This window comes from Ochotona princeps, chromosome 4 (genome assembly GCF_030435755.1).
Source record: "Ochotona princeps isolate mOchPri1 chromosome 4, mOchPri1.hap1, whole genome shotgun sequence".
In the NCBI taxonomy this organism is placed as follows: Eukaryota; Metazoa; Chordata; class Mammalia; order Lagomorpha; family Ochotonidae; genus Ochotona; species Ochotona princeps.
Window position 1 is genome coordinate 50,313,945 of NC_080835.1, and position 13,506 is coordinate 50,327,450.

The 13,506-nt window shown below is 42.1% G+C and overlaps 2 protein-coding genes across 2 annotated transcripts; both read left to right on the plus strand.

Moving 5' to 3' along the window:
- Positions 1 to 211: 211 nt before the first annotated feature.
- On the plus strand, positions 212 to 7,004 carry LOC101523783 (olfactomedin-4). The gene is made up of 6 exons (XM_004590093.4): positions 212 to 289; positions 1,452 to 1,601; positions 2,475 to 2,703; positions 3,320 to 3,478; positions 3,863 to 4,022; positions 6,287 to 7,004. Exons 1-6 carry the CDS (start codon positions 212 to 214, stop codon positions 7,002 to 7,004), a joined length of 1,494 nt encoding a protein of 497 aa, XP_004590150.2.
- A 1,732-nt stretch (positions 7,005 to 8,736) lies between these two features.
- UBQLNL (ubiquilin like) lies at positions 8,737 to 11,048 on the plus strand. Its single transcript, XM_004590092.4, has one exon. It carries the CDS (start codon positions 9,016 to 9,018, stop codon positions 10,846 to 10,848), a length of 1,833 nt encoding a protein of 610 aa, XP_004590149.2. The 5' UTR covers positions 8,737 to 9,015; the 3' UTR covers positions 10,849 to 11,048.
- The last annotated feature ends 2,458 nt before the right edge of the window (positions 11,049 to 13,506 follow it).

Genomic DNA, 13,506 nt, shown 5'->3' on the forward strand with positions numbered 1-13,506 from the left:
GATTGTAGTGACAGGCCCACGTCCACCCCACGTCTAGGGTACCAGTCTGTTGTAACTCTTCTCCACCCTCCCTCTAACCCCTGTCACATGCTCTTGTTCTCCAAACCCTCTAAGATGTTGAAATATGCATCCCCTCCCACCAAGACTATTATGGATTAGAGATAAAGACCCGGGGGCGCAGCAAGGACTTGGATCGTCCAGCTGTTACAAGATGCAGCCTGTGCTAGCTCTGCTGCCCCCTCTCTTGCTGCTGCCCCTGGTGTACACAGGTCAGCCTCAGGACCAGAGGGTGGAGGAATCACAGCAGGTAGGGGTTCTGTGCTTTGGACTGACTTCTTTTGTCACTTTACTGTTCCGGGAGAGAGTGAAGAGAGTAGTAGGAAGAGACAGAATGAGGATGGGGCACCTGCTTTTCTCTATTTTCTATTGATTTGAAAAAAAAAGAATGAAACGGGGAAAATCAACTGAACACCATGGCAACAGGGACTCTGGGTTGTTCATCTGCTTCATTACAAGGTTTTATTTTCTGTACCATCTTATTCCTTAGTGCTAAGGATACTAGAGTTAATGATGGCAAATTCAGAATATTATAGACCTCGGTATCTTTTATTTATTGTCTGCAAAAGACTAAACTGTTGGGCAGGTTGACTACACTGTTGGATTAAGCTATGTGTTCTAGGACCAGAAAAGCTGTGGGTGGGACTTATTAAAATACATTAGGTAACAATTTTCAATCTGATGTTGCTTAGATAGCTTCCAAAAGGAAATCAATTCAGACAACTGTGGTAACTAAATATATTCTACCATAGGCAGGTGGTTCCTATTCTAAATACTTAATAGATATTTATTTCTGTTTTGTTTGTAATCAATCAATCAATCAATCAATCAACTATCTATCTAATTCCTAAAGTAAATCAATAAAGCCAACATCATAATTTGCCCCATTATGAATCTGAAGGCACTGGGGCAAAGAAGAATTAAATGTTCTATCCAATGTCACAAAGCTAAAATTAGAACTTAGCTGATCTGGCTTTAGACTCAGTAGATTTGGGCTACAAGAAGTATGCAAGCACTATGATAAACAAAATGAGAAAGACTCCAAATTATGTATCTTTCAGCCCTAGCATATTTTTAAATAATTATTTTATTTTTCATAATGATTACATGGTTGATCAGCATGGAAAGGATCGGAAAATTGAGTGAACTCATTGTTTACAAATTTCCTCATTCCGTTTCTTGTTTCTGGGGGAAGGGGAGAAAACAAGGGGGAAGCCATACATGACTTTACCAACGTCCCAGTACCTAGGCATGAGGAACTGTCACTCATGTTGACACTGGCCCAGACGTGTGTATTTTTTGAGGGTTCTGCCCAAGTGAATTGGATAGTTCTGAAATGCTATTGATTTCACAGATCCAAGGATGATACACCTACCCTGGCTATGTTTTTGTAGATGGTGAGAACTATGCCAAGCTCTCTGGATGAGGGTGAAACATGCTATTGTGTGGTCCACTTGCCCAAATCCGTCCTGCTACAGCAGCTGGAACAACTCCAAGGTACAACCCAGGAACTTGTTAGCAAGTTTAAGCAAGTATTGTCCATGGTGAGTGCTCAAGCTGTGGGTTGGGGTTGGGAATTATTCAAGTATGTCCTATAATGGACCCAGCATGAGGGTGAGTACTAGCAGCAGAGAAATTACTGAGAGAAGTATAGTCTTATCTTTGAGATAAATACTTTGAATGAAGGAGAAATTAGGCACTTGTTCTTAGGATTCCCCCCACCCAATCAGTGGCAATAACAGAAGTTAGAGAAGCTTATGTGGGAAGTGCCTCCTATATGAATGAATGAATTAATAGGTATGAGTTCACTGCAAATTAAGAAGAAATTTAGACATAAATGTAGGAAAATTAAAGACTTGGATGATCAGCTCATAAAACCAAGTAAGTTTGAATTTACAAGTTAAAAATACAGGCACTGTGTGTGTGTGTCTGTGTGTGTGTGTGTGAGTGAGGAATTTGTGAATTAGTCTGGAAAATTTGGAATTAGTCTTGGAAGTAAGAATGAGTGAATAGAAGTTCTGCATCAACAATCATATGCAGTCAGTTGTTCACTGTAAGAATCAATGTGGATTTCTTGGGGAAGATTTGATGGACATTGTAAAATGAAGTTGTGGGTCTTCCCATTCATTCGCACATCCAGCAACCTACTCAAGGGCTAGCTCTAATCAGAAAAAGGGAAATAAAATCCGAGTGGTAGTGGAGTAAGATTTCCCTGAAGCGCAAGGAAGGATATTGGTATTCTCGATTGTCCAATGAATATAAAACTAATGCCTAGTTCAAGGCATGCTAACAGGAGCAAACAAAATGGCAGATATTGGAATGCTTGGTATGTTAAATGATTCTTTGATGATGTGATGTAAGTTGCTGAGAAGAGCCAAAGGTTTTGACATTTAGGAAAAGTGCCTCTCTCACCCTAGGTCGGTGCATTTGTACCTGCCATTAAAGGCCACAACAACCAGGTCCTGAAAGTGAGCCACATGCTGAAGTCCAGAAATTCCAGTGTCCTCACTCTCTCATCTGAACCCTCAACCTTTGACCAGCTGCACTTAGAGCTGGAGAGAGTACAGAACTTGTTGACCCAGCTTAATGCCAATGGAGGAGTTAGTGGGGCTAGGTATCTCCTCCACCAACTTCAAAGCCAGGTGAGTAGATGGATTAAATATTCCTTCTCCCCTTCAGAGTCTTACATACATGTCTTCACATATTTGTGAATTTTCCAAATCAGTTCTTTCTGGAGAAGGCTCATCTTAGTTCAGACATATGAGAGCTGCTGGGTACAGTTCTTAAGAACACTCTGTGAAGGGGTGGTAGCTGGTGCTGTGGCTAGTTCTGAGATCCCATTTGGGTGTCAGTTTGTGTTTTGGCTGCTTCATTTTCCATTCAAACCCCTGCCTGTGGGAAAGCAGTGGAGGATGGCCCAAGTCCTTGGGTCCTACACCAACATGGGAGGCCTGGAAGAAGTTCCTGGCTTTGGATCAGCTCAGTTCTGGCCACTGCAGCCATTTGGGGAGTGAACTGGTGTATGGAAGACCTCTCTCTGTTCTTCTCTCTCTGTAAAAATACACAAAAGAGAAAGAGAGAGAGAGGGAGAGAGGCTCTTTCTCTCCTTTAGAGTCTTACATCTGTCCTCCCATGTTTGTTAGTTACCCAAATCAGTTCTTTCTGGAGAAGAAGAATCTCGGTGGAGAATGTAAGAACTGCTGGAATTCAGTTCTTAAGAACACTCGTGACTCATTTTCATGGTTCTCATCTCATTAGGTAGCTAATATCAGTCTTACGCTCAAACTTCTGGCTGATGCTGACCAGAGCAGCTTTCGTGCTCTCCAACGGCAGGTGGATATCCTTGAGGCCCAACTACAGGAGTGCGAGAGAGAAAGGGAGCAAGAGACTTACAGACACCGCGGTCCATTTTTGCCCCCCGGTGAGTTCACAGACCAAATTTCTTAAGATTCTTTCCCTGGAGACTGGAGTATGAGTTCAGGACTGGCTATGGTGTGCTGAGGCGAGGGTAGTAAAGATCTTGATGAAAATTTAACATTCCATTTCTTCATTTTGTGAGTCCTTTAGGGAATGTAACCCAAGATTAGTAAATTCTCACACATGCATGCTTATATACATAGACATATGGATACCCTACAGTCAAACACACTCTATTTAAGCAAAGTCAGCTTGGTTATATACATGTAAACGCACTCATGTGTGTGGCTATACAATGAAAACTCACATGGTTATTATACTTCACACTATGCTTTCTGAAAGTTGTGTGCCTTACTCCAGCTGTTACTTTGTCTGCTTTTCCTTTTAGGTTCTTGCAGTTGTGGAAGCCTCCAGAAAGTCAGCAGACCCTTTGTAGTGAAGCTCAATTGGAGGGGATTCTCATACAAAGCGGGTTCCTGGGGCCGAGACTCAGCACCAAATCGGACCTCTTCCCTTTATTGGGTGGCCCCCTTGAGTGCAGATGGCAGGTGAGTCCTGAGTAACTTCCGTTTTTACAGCCATGTTCATCCCAACTATTCCCTAGTCTTACTCCAACAAGTATCTTTGTAGCACAAGCCTAAACTCCTCCATAAACTCTAAAACTGACAGATTATCTGCCCATGCGCCTTTTGTCAGACAGTGTGGTCCAAACTGTCCTGAGATTGCTTTAAAACACTGCCCAAAGTTTTTAATATTACAATGATGGTTCTATTTCTAGTCTTATCCTATCACAAGAAGAAGTCCTTCTACACTTAGTTCTTCCTGCTTAGATGAGGTTAAAAGCATTCTCCAGCTAAGCTTGAAACTGAGTAAGAGGCTCAGTACTTAAATTCAGTGAAGCTGAATAAATGAGTTAACATTTTAGGCCCATTCTTAGACATCTGTAAAAGTAAGATAATTCAATGTATGAGATGATTACATAACACTGTGCTTAATAAGTATAGATATCATAGCAGATGCTCTTAAATACTTAATAAATGAAGCAATGGCTAAGCGATCAATGGATAGATGGGTACGTCATTCATGAAATCTCCAACTCACCTAGGGGAATAGGCACAATTCATAGAATATTTGAAGTCAATACTTGTGGCAGTGTTTCAGACTCAGGGGAATATAAAGTCATTAGAGGAGGGAATGAATGTGCATCGATCCATTGAGAGAAGAGTCCTAGCTGGAGCTTATCTGAGAAAGATTAATATCACCAACAAGCATACTCTCCAAGTCTTATAGGTGCTTTGTAACCTGCAACATACATTCACATATTTGTGAGTTTTGAAGTTTCTCACAGTTGTGGTTAAGTTAGGATTTATATCCAGTGTCAAGAGGTATGAGTCTTCAATGGGCTTTTCCAAAACAATCTTGTGAGCATTAATCTTAAATGCAGCTCCAGAATTATGTCCCATTAGAGGATGCCTATGTGTCTAGAGGCAGGTGGAAAGTAATGGAGTCTAGGTTCCTAACAATGTCCAGAAAGAAGAAAAAAATATTAGCTATCATTTGTGGGTTGTTCACTTAGAGAACAGTATTACAATTTTTAAAAGAGATTCATGTACTTATTTAATTGAAAAGCAGAATTACAGAGAGTGAGAATAAAAGCACATGTGTACATGTGGGGTGAGAGAGAACGAGAGTGAGAGAGAGAATCCTTCATCTGCTGGTTCATTCCCCATTCGCCAAACCACTGCAATGGCTGGGGCTGGGCAGCTCACAAGCCAGGAGCTATGAGCTTCTTCTGGGTGTCCAACGTGGGTGCAGGGCCTCAAGCATTTGGGCCATCTTCATTGCTTACACACCATCAGCAAGGAGTCGAATTGTCAGCAGGGAGATGGGAAGTGATGCGGCTGGAACTTGGATTGGCTACCATATGGGGGTTGGCATTGCAGGTGGTAGCTTAACTTGTTATACTACAACACTGGCTCGTTAGTGTATACTCGTTTTCTTTGCTTTATATTAGTGAATCCTTGGAATTAGCTAAGTATATTATTGTGTTGTTTCTTTCACAGATTTTACTTATGAAGTGTAGGGCCTTGATCAAATTACTTAATTTTTATGATGCTTAGCCTCCTAATCTGTGAACCTTAAAACCTAGTGGAAATATTTTCTTATAACTAAATGAGGTCATGCAAATATAGTTCCCAGTTGGCATGGTATCTTGCTGATGCTTTTACTGGTAATATTTTAAAAAAACTATTTTATTTTATTATTCTTTTAGTGGTACTCTTATAAAGGTTTTTAATATATTTATTTCATCATAATGTTTACTCAATGATGATGCATTACAAATACATTCTGCTTGATTTTGAAGTTTCTGATTCTAATTAACATAATAACTGGCACATGTTTTGTAGTAGCTTCTTCTTTTTAAAGATTTATTAATTTTTTAAAGGGCAGAGTTACAGAGAGGGAGAGACAAGAGAAAGACAAAAAAACTTTCATCCATTGAACACCTTCCCAGATGTTCATAGTGGCTGGTGTTGAAACAGACCAAAGCCAGGTGCCAGGAAATTCCTCTGGGTTTCCTATGTGGATGCAAGAGCTCAAGCACTTGGGCTATTCTCTGCTGCTTTCCCAGATGCATCAGTGAGGAGCTGGATCACAACAGTTAGACACGAAATGGCTCCCTTGTGGGACGCTAATGGTATAGGCAGTGGCCCAACTCTCTACACCACAGTATCAGCCCCAGTACTTTATTTTACTTCATTTGCTACTGTCACCTAATGATCTCAATGTGTGTGGGGGGGTCTTGGCCTAGGTACTTTGACTACTATCGGTTATACAAGTCCTATGATGACCTGGTGCTGCTGAAGAACTATAAAGAGCAGAAGATGGGTTATGGTGATGGCAGTGGAAATGCTGTATACAATAACTTCATGTACTTTAACTACTATGGTTCAAATGACATGGCCAAGGTGGATCTTGCCTCCAACACCCTAGTACTACAGCGCCCATTGCCTGGTGCCACTTATAATGACCGTTTCTCTTATGCTGGTGTACCCTGGAAGGCCTTGGATTTTGCTGTTGATGAGAAGGGGCTGTGGGTGCTCTATGCCACTGAGGGAAGCAGGGGCAATCTGGTTATAAGTCGTCTCAATGCCAGTACCTTAGAAGTGGAGAAAACTTGGCACACTAGGCAGTACAAGCCAGCCCTGTCGGGGGCCTTCATGGCCTGTGGGGTGCTTTACACCTTACGTTCACTGAGCACTCGCCAAGAGGAGATCTTCTATGCTTTCGATACTGCCACTGGGCAGGAACAGCATCTCAGCATTATACTGGATAAGATGCTGGAAACCCTGCAAGGTATCAATTACTGCCCCCTGGATCAAAAACTTTATGTTTTCAATGATGGTTATCTGATCAATTATGACCTCACCTTCCTGAAGTGTGAGCTACCAAGATTACCAACCAAAAGACCCTCCAAGGCATATGCCCCACAAAAACCTGTCAGTGCCCCAAAACTTTCTATGCCCTGAGACAAGGCATTGGTAGAGTGTGTCTTCTTTACTGACAACACAGCCACTTGCCAAAATGGCTTTGTTCATTCTCATGATTGGGAGATATTGGGAATAGTTCATTATTCTTATAATTAGTATCGCAATCAACACCTGAGGGATTTCTTTTAAAATGATCTAGGTGAGTTTGATTGGGAAATAAAGCAAAATGTTAGGAAAATGTTTATCCTTCTCCCTGATGTTTTGGCATCTCATATTCCATGTTCAAAAACTATGAATTCAGATTTGAAAATTCTAGCATTCTGTGACCTAGAATGGTTGGTCACAGGTTTAGAACATCTGGTAACAGGGCAGAGGATTCAGGGGAACTGGATAAAGTTCTCTCTTGCCCGTATCATCCTATGGTGTCCCTGGAGAGCCAAGAAACAGGGTCTTATAACTTTCAGTGCTCTGGATCAATCTAATTATTTCTGAGAGAGAGAAGAGAGAGAGAGAGAGAGAGAGAGAGAGAGAGAGAGAGAGAGAGGGAGAGAGAGAGAGAGAGAATTTGTTAAGCATGAGTCCTGTTTGATTAATTAACTGCTAACTCAGCATCATGGTGTTCAGATCTGACATGAGTTACTCTGGGGTCTACGTGTTCTTCAATAAAGGATTCTTGATATGGCAACAGGGACTCTCTTGGTTAATTGTCTTCCATCTCTTTACTTATCTCTAACACACTGAACATGTGAGTTTGAGCTCTGCATGTCCCTGGTGTGTGTATAGGACTCCTCACTGCTCCAGGTAAGTGTATGGAGTACATAAGAATTCAGATCCTGGAATCTCCCAAATCATCCAAATAATCCATACACTTTCACTCATGCATACTATCCCAAATGAGAATTCAATAAATACATGTATTTTAAATTATATATATGTATACGCACACACAATACTTCTATTTATATCCAATATATCAACATAGACTTGCGATGGACCTGTGGTGAAGCAGTTGTCACCTGAGACAGCCACATCCTATGTAGGAGTCCTTGGGTCAAATCAAGTTCTGAACTGACAACAGCTACAAATGCATGCCATGGGAAGTAGAGGATGATAGCTTAAGTACTCGAGACTATGAAATCAATGGGGGAAACAGAAGATAAGCCCCAGGCTCCTGGGTTTGGCCTGGCCAAGCTGCCTAACCATCCCTCCATTCCTTTCAAGTACATAAATAGGCATTTAAAGGAAACATCCTTAAGTACTCCTGTGTTGGCTTCCTAAGGGAGAAAAGGTATTTCCCCTACCACATGAGAATACTCTCAAATCTAGCATTTCAAAATCTGGAGTTCGGAAAAAAATGACCTCTCCTTTCACGTTAGACCTCTGTCTGATTCCATTTTCATATCTAAGGCTCACCTTCTGCCAATCAGGGGCAGAATGATTCAAGTCCTTCTTTAGGGGAAAAGATGTTCTTATTCACACGAGTGTGGTTGTCGCTAGGCTTCACCAGACTCAGTGTTTCACACAGTAAGCACGTAGCAGTCACTGCCACAGTATTCCAAGTTTAGGAAATCTGTTTTTTTATCTATTCTTTTTCATGGGGGAACTTTGCCCTCAATTCTCTGTAAAATTGCCTTATTTTGTTTTACTACAGAGAATTGGATTCCCAAATATGTCCATGTTTCCTGGCTGGTCCTGTTAGTGTGTGAGGCTAAAATTGACATCACAATATCCCTTTTCTGAAGAGGTCACATGGCCTTAGTGGGTGGGGCAGGCAGGACAACCTTGGGAGGATTTAGTCCATTCCATGGCAAGTATGAAACAGTAGCCACAAGAGACCTCAGCTGGGCAGCATCTGGAGAACTGGGGTGAGGGTAGAACATCACAGATACTGGCCCTTGCGTAGTCACTCATTATTTTTTGGGCAGCAAGAAAACTAGCCTGTGGCCTGAGCACACCACACTAGAGACGAAGGCCAGCAGAAGTCTTTAGCTGCCCTCACCCCCTCTGGCCCTACTTCTACCTGCTCCCATCTGCCTGCACCCTGAGCTCCATGCCACATGTCATCTCTCAGACACCCAGGATGTCCCACGGCAGGCATCCTTCAGATCGCCCTGAAGACATGAAAATCTCTTCCAGTGTCACTCGAGTAATAGTGAAGACACCAGGCAACCAGAAAGACTTTGTTGTAGCTGATGATACCTCGGTGAGGCAGTTCAAGGAGAAGCTATCAACTCATTTCAAATGCCAAATGGATCAACTGGTGCTGGTCTTCATGGGCCGCCTTCTCAAAGACCATGACACACTGGGCCAGTGGGGCATAGTGGATGGCCACATCATCCACCTGGTCATCAAGTCCAAGCATGGCTCCAGATCCCTAGCCCATTCCTCTCGGAACCTGTCAACAAATGAGTCGTGCCACCAGGACAGAAATACCAAAGGGAAGAGCAGTGAGGTGTGCCAGCCTGCTGATAAGAGTCAAGCATCGGGGGAATCAGCCCTGTTTGTGGAGTCTGCTGTGCCCAAGTCGCACACCCAGGATCTGGAAGTAGGTCAATCAGAACACATAGCACAGATACTAGGGAATCCTAGTATCCAGCGACTTCTGTCTAACATGGAGTTCATGCAGCAGTTCATTTCCGAACACCTAGACATGCAGCAACTGATTCAGCAGAACCCAGAAGTCTTTCACCTCCTTGACAATTCTGACATTTTATGTCAAACTTTGGAGCTGGCGAGAAGCCTTGCCATGATCCAAGAAGCAATGCAGATGCAACAACCCGCACAGACTCTTGAGCATTCAGTTAATCTGCCACCCTCCCTGGGCTTAGATAAAATTGAAGGTGGGAACAATGCCATGGATCAGAGCTATGCTGATACTACTGATCAAATCAACAGTTTGCAAGACCCTTTTGGGGATAACCTTTTTACAGCCTTGTTAGCAGGACAAGTACCAGAAGAAGTAGAAGACCAACCTTCATCTCTGTCTCTGCCATCCTCTCAGCTTCCACAGCTCTCCACAACCCGGGTCATCTATACTAGTTCCCATGCCTTATCCTCAATCACTTCAACCAACACCACCATCAGTGGGGTCAATTGCACTTCTAGGGACAATGTTGCCATGGTTTCCACCAAGGATAGGGGTAATATCTGTACCATTCAACAGTCAGCAAGAACACCAGCTTTATCTGGTAGAAAGTTCAACCAGCAGCCTCAGGATGAAGACAAGGATGGTATCATTTCTCTAGGGAGTTCTGAGCAAAGATTAGAGGATGACCTCCAGCTGTCAGATGAGCAAACCAACTCCCGCATCACAGGAGGCATGACTCAGTTTCTTATGAGCAACCCCTGCCTGGCAGCTCAGATGATGTTGTTCATGAATATACCCCAGCTGAGTGAACAGTGCAAGCAACAGCTACCCACATTCTTGCAACAGACTCAGATTTCTGATCTACTTCTAGCTCTAGCCAATCCTAAAGCATCACAAGCAATATTGCAGATTGAGCAGAGTCTCCAGCTGTTGGTCACAGAGGCTCCTATTCTTCTACCCTGGGTTGCCCCCTATCTATGGGGCCTGGGTTGGCTTCCTGCCCCCAGCTGTAATTATCCTGATACAGTTCCCTTGACCAGTGATGCTGCAGAGATGGCTGACCCCAAAGCACCTGAGTGTTGTCATAAATCTGGAGCAGTCCTACAAAGGCTACAGACCCTAGCTGGAGACCTTTCTCACCCTCTACAAGCCCCTGAAATTCGATTCAGCAAGCAGATGGAATCTCTCCAGGCCATGGGATTTGGGAATCACCATGCCAACCTCCAGGCACTCATTGCTACCGAGGGGGACACCAATGCTGCTATCCAAAAGCTCAAGAGAACCCGGAGATTCTAACCCATCACACCTGCCTGCTTTCTTACTAACTGATACAGACACAGTTGATCACCTCACTTGCTTTTTTTTCTGCCTCTCCTGATACTTCTGTTGAGAAAAAGTCCTGGAAGAGAAGCACTCAACCAATGCTTTTGCTGCTGAGTAACAGACCATTGGTCATGGCTGGAAGATCTGTCAATAAAATGGCTACACCTACTTGCTCCCATCTAAGGTTTGACTTTGGCTCTTTTCCACAAAAGCAAATAACTGTGTGTGAATCCCTGTTTTACCTAACACATGTACATGAAACACAGAGACACATCAATTTACGTATTAATACAGATAAAAAATTATTAAGGGTACACACACCACTGCATTATGTGCAAATACTCATGTAGTCAAGAATTCACTTACATCAGTACACTGAGTCAACCTACAAGTACACACATAGCCGTCCATGTACATATTCAGATACACAAAGACCTAGGGCTACATAAGCAAACACACATGTAACAGAAGAATATTATAATACACCCATATGGAAAAGGAAACATATTACATAGATAGACCCAGGAATTCAGTCATAAAGACCTGATTTCTCATGCTAATTGGTTGAAGTTTGCAAGAAAGTGGAAGAATGACTTGGGGTGTATCAGAATAGTAAGAGTCCACAAGTCAATCAAGTCCTTCTGTATACATTTACCACTGGGGTCTCCTATTTGCCTCAATTATTAACACTTAATGAGCTGTCATTATTGTCATTAGCACAGATAGATGTTGCCACCCTCACTGCACATTCCAACACCCAATGGGGATAGAGCTCCTTAAAAAGAATCATGTTCTTGAGTGTATCTTAATATTTGCAGCTCTACTTCCCTGGTTGCTAAGGTCCCATCTTCTTTCTCTCCCCCCCCCCTTCCCCTCTCTATGAGATTTATTTATTTTTATTAGAAAGGCACATTTACAGAGAGAAGAAGAGACAGAAAGACCTTCCATCTGCTGATTCACTCCCCTAATGACCTCAACACCTGGAGTTGAGCTGATCTGAAGCCAGAAGCCTGGAGCTTCTTCCAGGTATGTCTGTGCAAGGTCTCAAGAATTTGGGCCATTCTTGACTGCTTTCTCAGGTAACAAGCAGGCAGCTGGATGGCAAGTAGAGCATCCAGGACACAAACTAGTGCCTATATAGGATGCTGGGCTTGAAGGTGGAGGATTAGTCTGTTGAGTCATTGCTCCAACACCCTCTCATCTTCTCTTCTTCCCAAATCCTCTGGACTATACCAGCTGGGCAGCATATACAAACATCCTGGATTCAAGTATTCAATTATTAAATAATTTAATAAGCTCTTACCACGATTTTGTAAGTCAACGCTGTTTTTGATATTTAACAAATAACACTGACAAAACAACTATCCATTTTTTATGGAGTTTATTAGTTTTTATGGAGATAGCATTCTAATTAACTTATAGGTATGTTAATAAATGTGATTAAGAGAAGCTTATCAGGAAAAATATTTCTAATTAGGGAAATTAGGGAAGGCTTCTCTCAACATATGATGAATGAGTAAAAATTAGAAGGAATACAGAAGCTAAGTGTGCAGTTCCCTGGGGAGATGATCTAGTCTAGAGATGAGTAGGTGACAGCTGAAGCCCCAACGTGATCTCTCTGTGTTTGAGGAGGTATGAGCAGGTGATGCAGCTGGAGAAATCTGAGACACATAGAAGAGCTTTGTAGATCTGGTTAGTCATTTGGATTTTACTAGGAATGTAATAGAAAATCAATGGACATGCTGTAGATACTTTAATACAAGACTGAAAAACCTACAAATGAAATCCAGGAGTTCCTTGTTCTCCACCTCTTTCTTTAAACTGCTTTCTTTATATCGACGAGTGGTATTTTCCATTTGTACCCCTATTTTCATAGAAATCAATGTCTTTTTAAAAAGTAACTTTTATTTATTTGAAAGGTGGTGTGATTAATGAGAGAAATATCTCCCTTTTGATGATTCACTTTTCAAATGCCTGTCACCAGCTGAGACTGAACCAGGATCCAAGAACTTAATCCAGGTGTACCACACACAGTTGGTAAGCAGCCAAGCATTTGAGATCATTGTTTATCCCCCTTGTAACCCTCTTTCCCTGTGCCGCCATGTGCATTAACAGGAAGCTGGATCAGAAGCAGAAGTGAGACTCAAGTTCAAGCACTCATATGGTATGCAGGGATCCCAAGAAGCGTATTAAACTGTTGCACCCAATTCCCATCCGTGTCTCTTTCATATGCTTCCCTCACTGTTTCCCAAATAACTTTCCCATTGATTTAAGTTTTAATAGCACTAAAAGCTTGTTAAGTACCTTTATAAATATCTGTATTTTTTCCATTTCAGTTAAAACAAAAGAGGAGAAGTATGCACCAAATAAGAAAAAATAGAGTCTTTGGGTTTTTTGAGGAAAGGAATGAAATAATTCAATTTATCAGTCTGTCTATGGGGAAGAAATAGACTACAATAAAGGGAAATCAGAAAAGCAATGAAGCCATTTAGAGGTTTTACAAAATTTGATGACAGTATTTGTTCCAAAGGAGCTGACAGATAGTAAGATTTTGCATTCTGAAAGGGACCCATAGATATTTGTGTGCAACATGTCACCCCTCCTCAGTCTTCACATTGCTATTAGCAAGAA

Coding starts and splice junctions, on each gene's coding strand:
- LOC101523783 (XM_004590093.4), top strand. CDS start 212: ATGCAGCCTGTGCTAGCTCTGCTGCCCCCTCTCTTGCTGCTGCCCCTG. Junction 2,704..3,319: donor CCAACTTCAAAGCCAGGTGA/GTAGATGGATTA, acceptor CTCATTAGGTAG/CTAATATCAGTCTTACGCTC. Junction 4,023..6,286: donor CCCTTGAGTGCAGATGGCAG/GTGAGTCCTGAG, acceptor GTCTTGGCCTAG/GTACTTTGACTACTATCGGT.
- UBQLNL (XM_004590092.4), top strand. CDS start 9,016: ATGCCACATGTCATCTCTCAGACACCCAGGATGTCCCACGGCAGGCAT.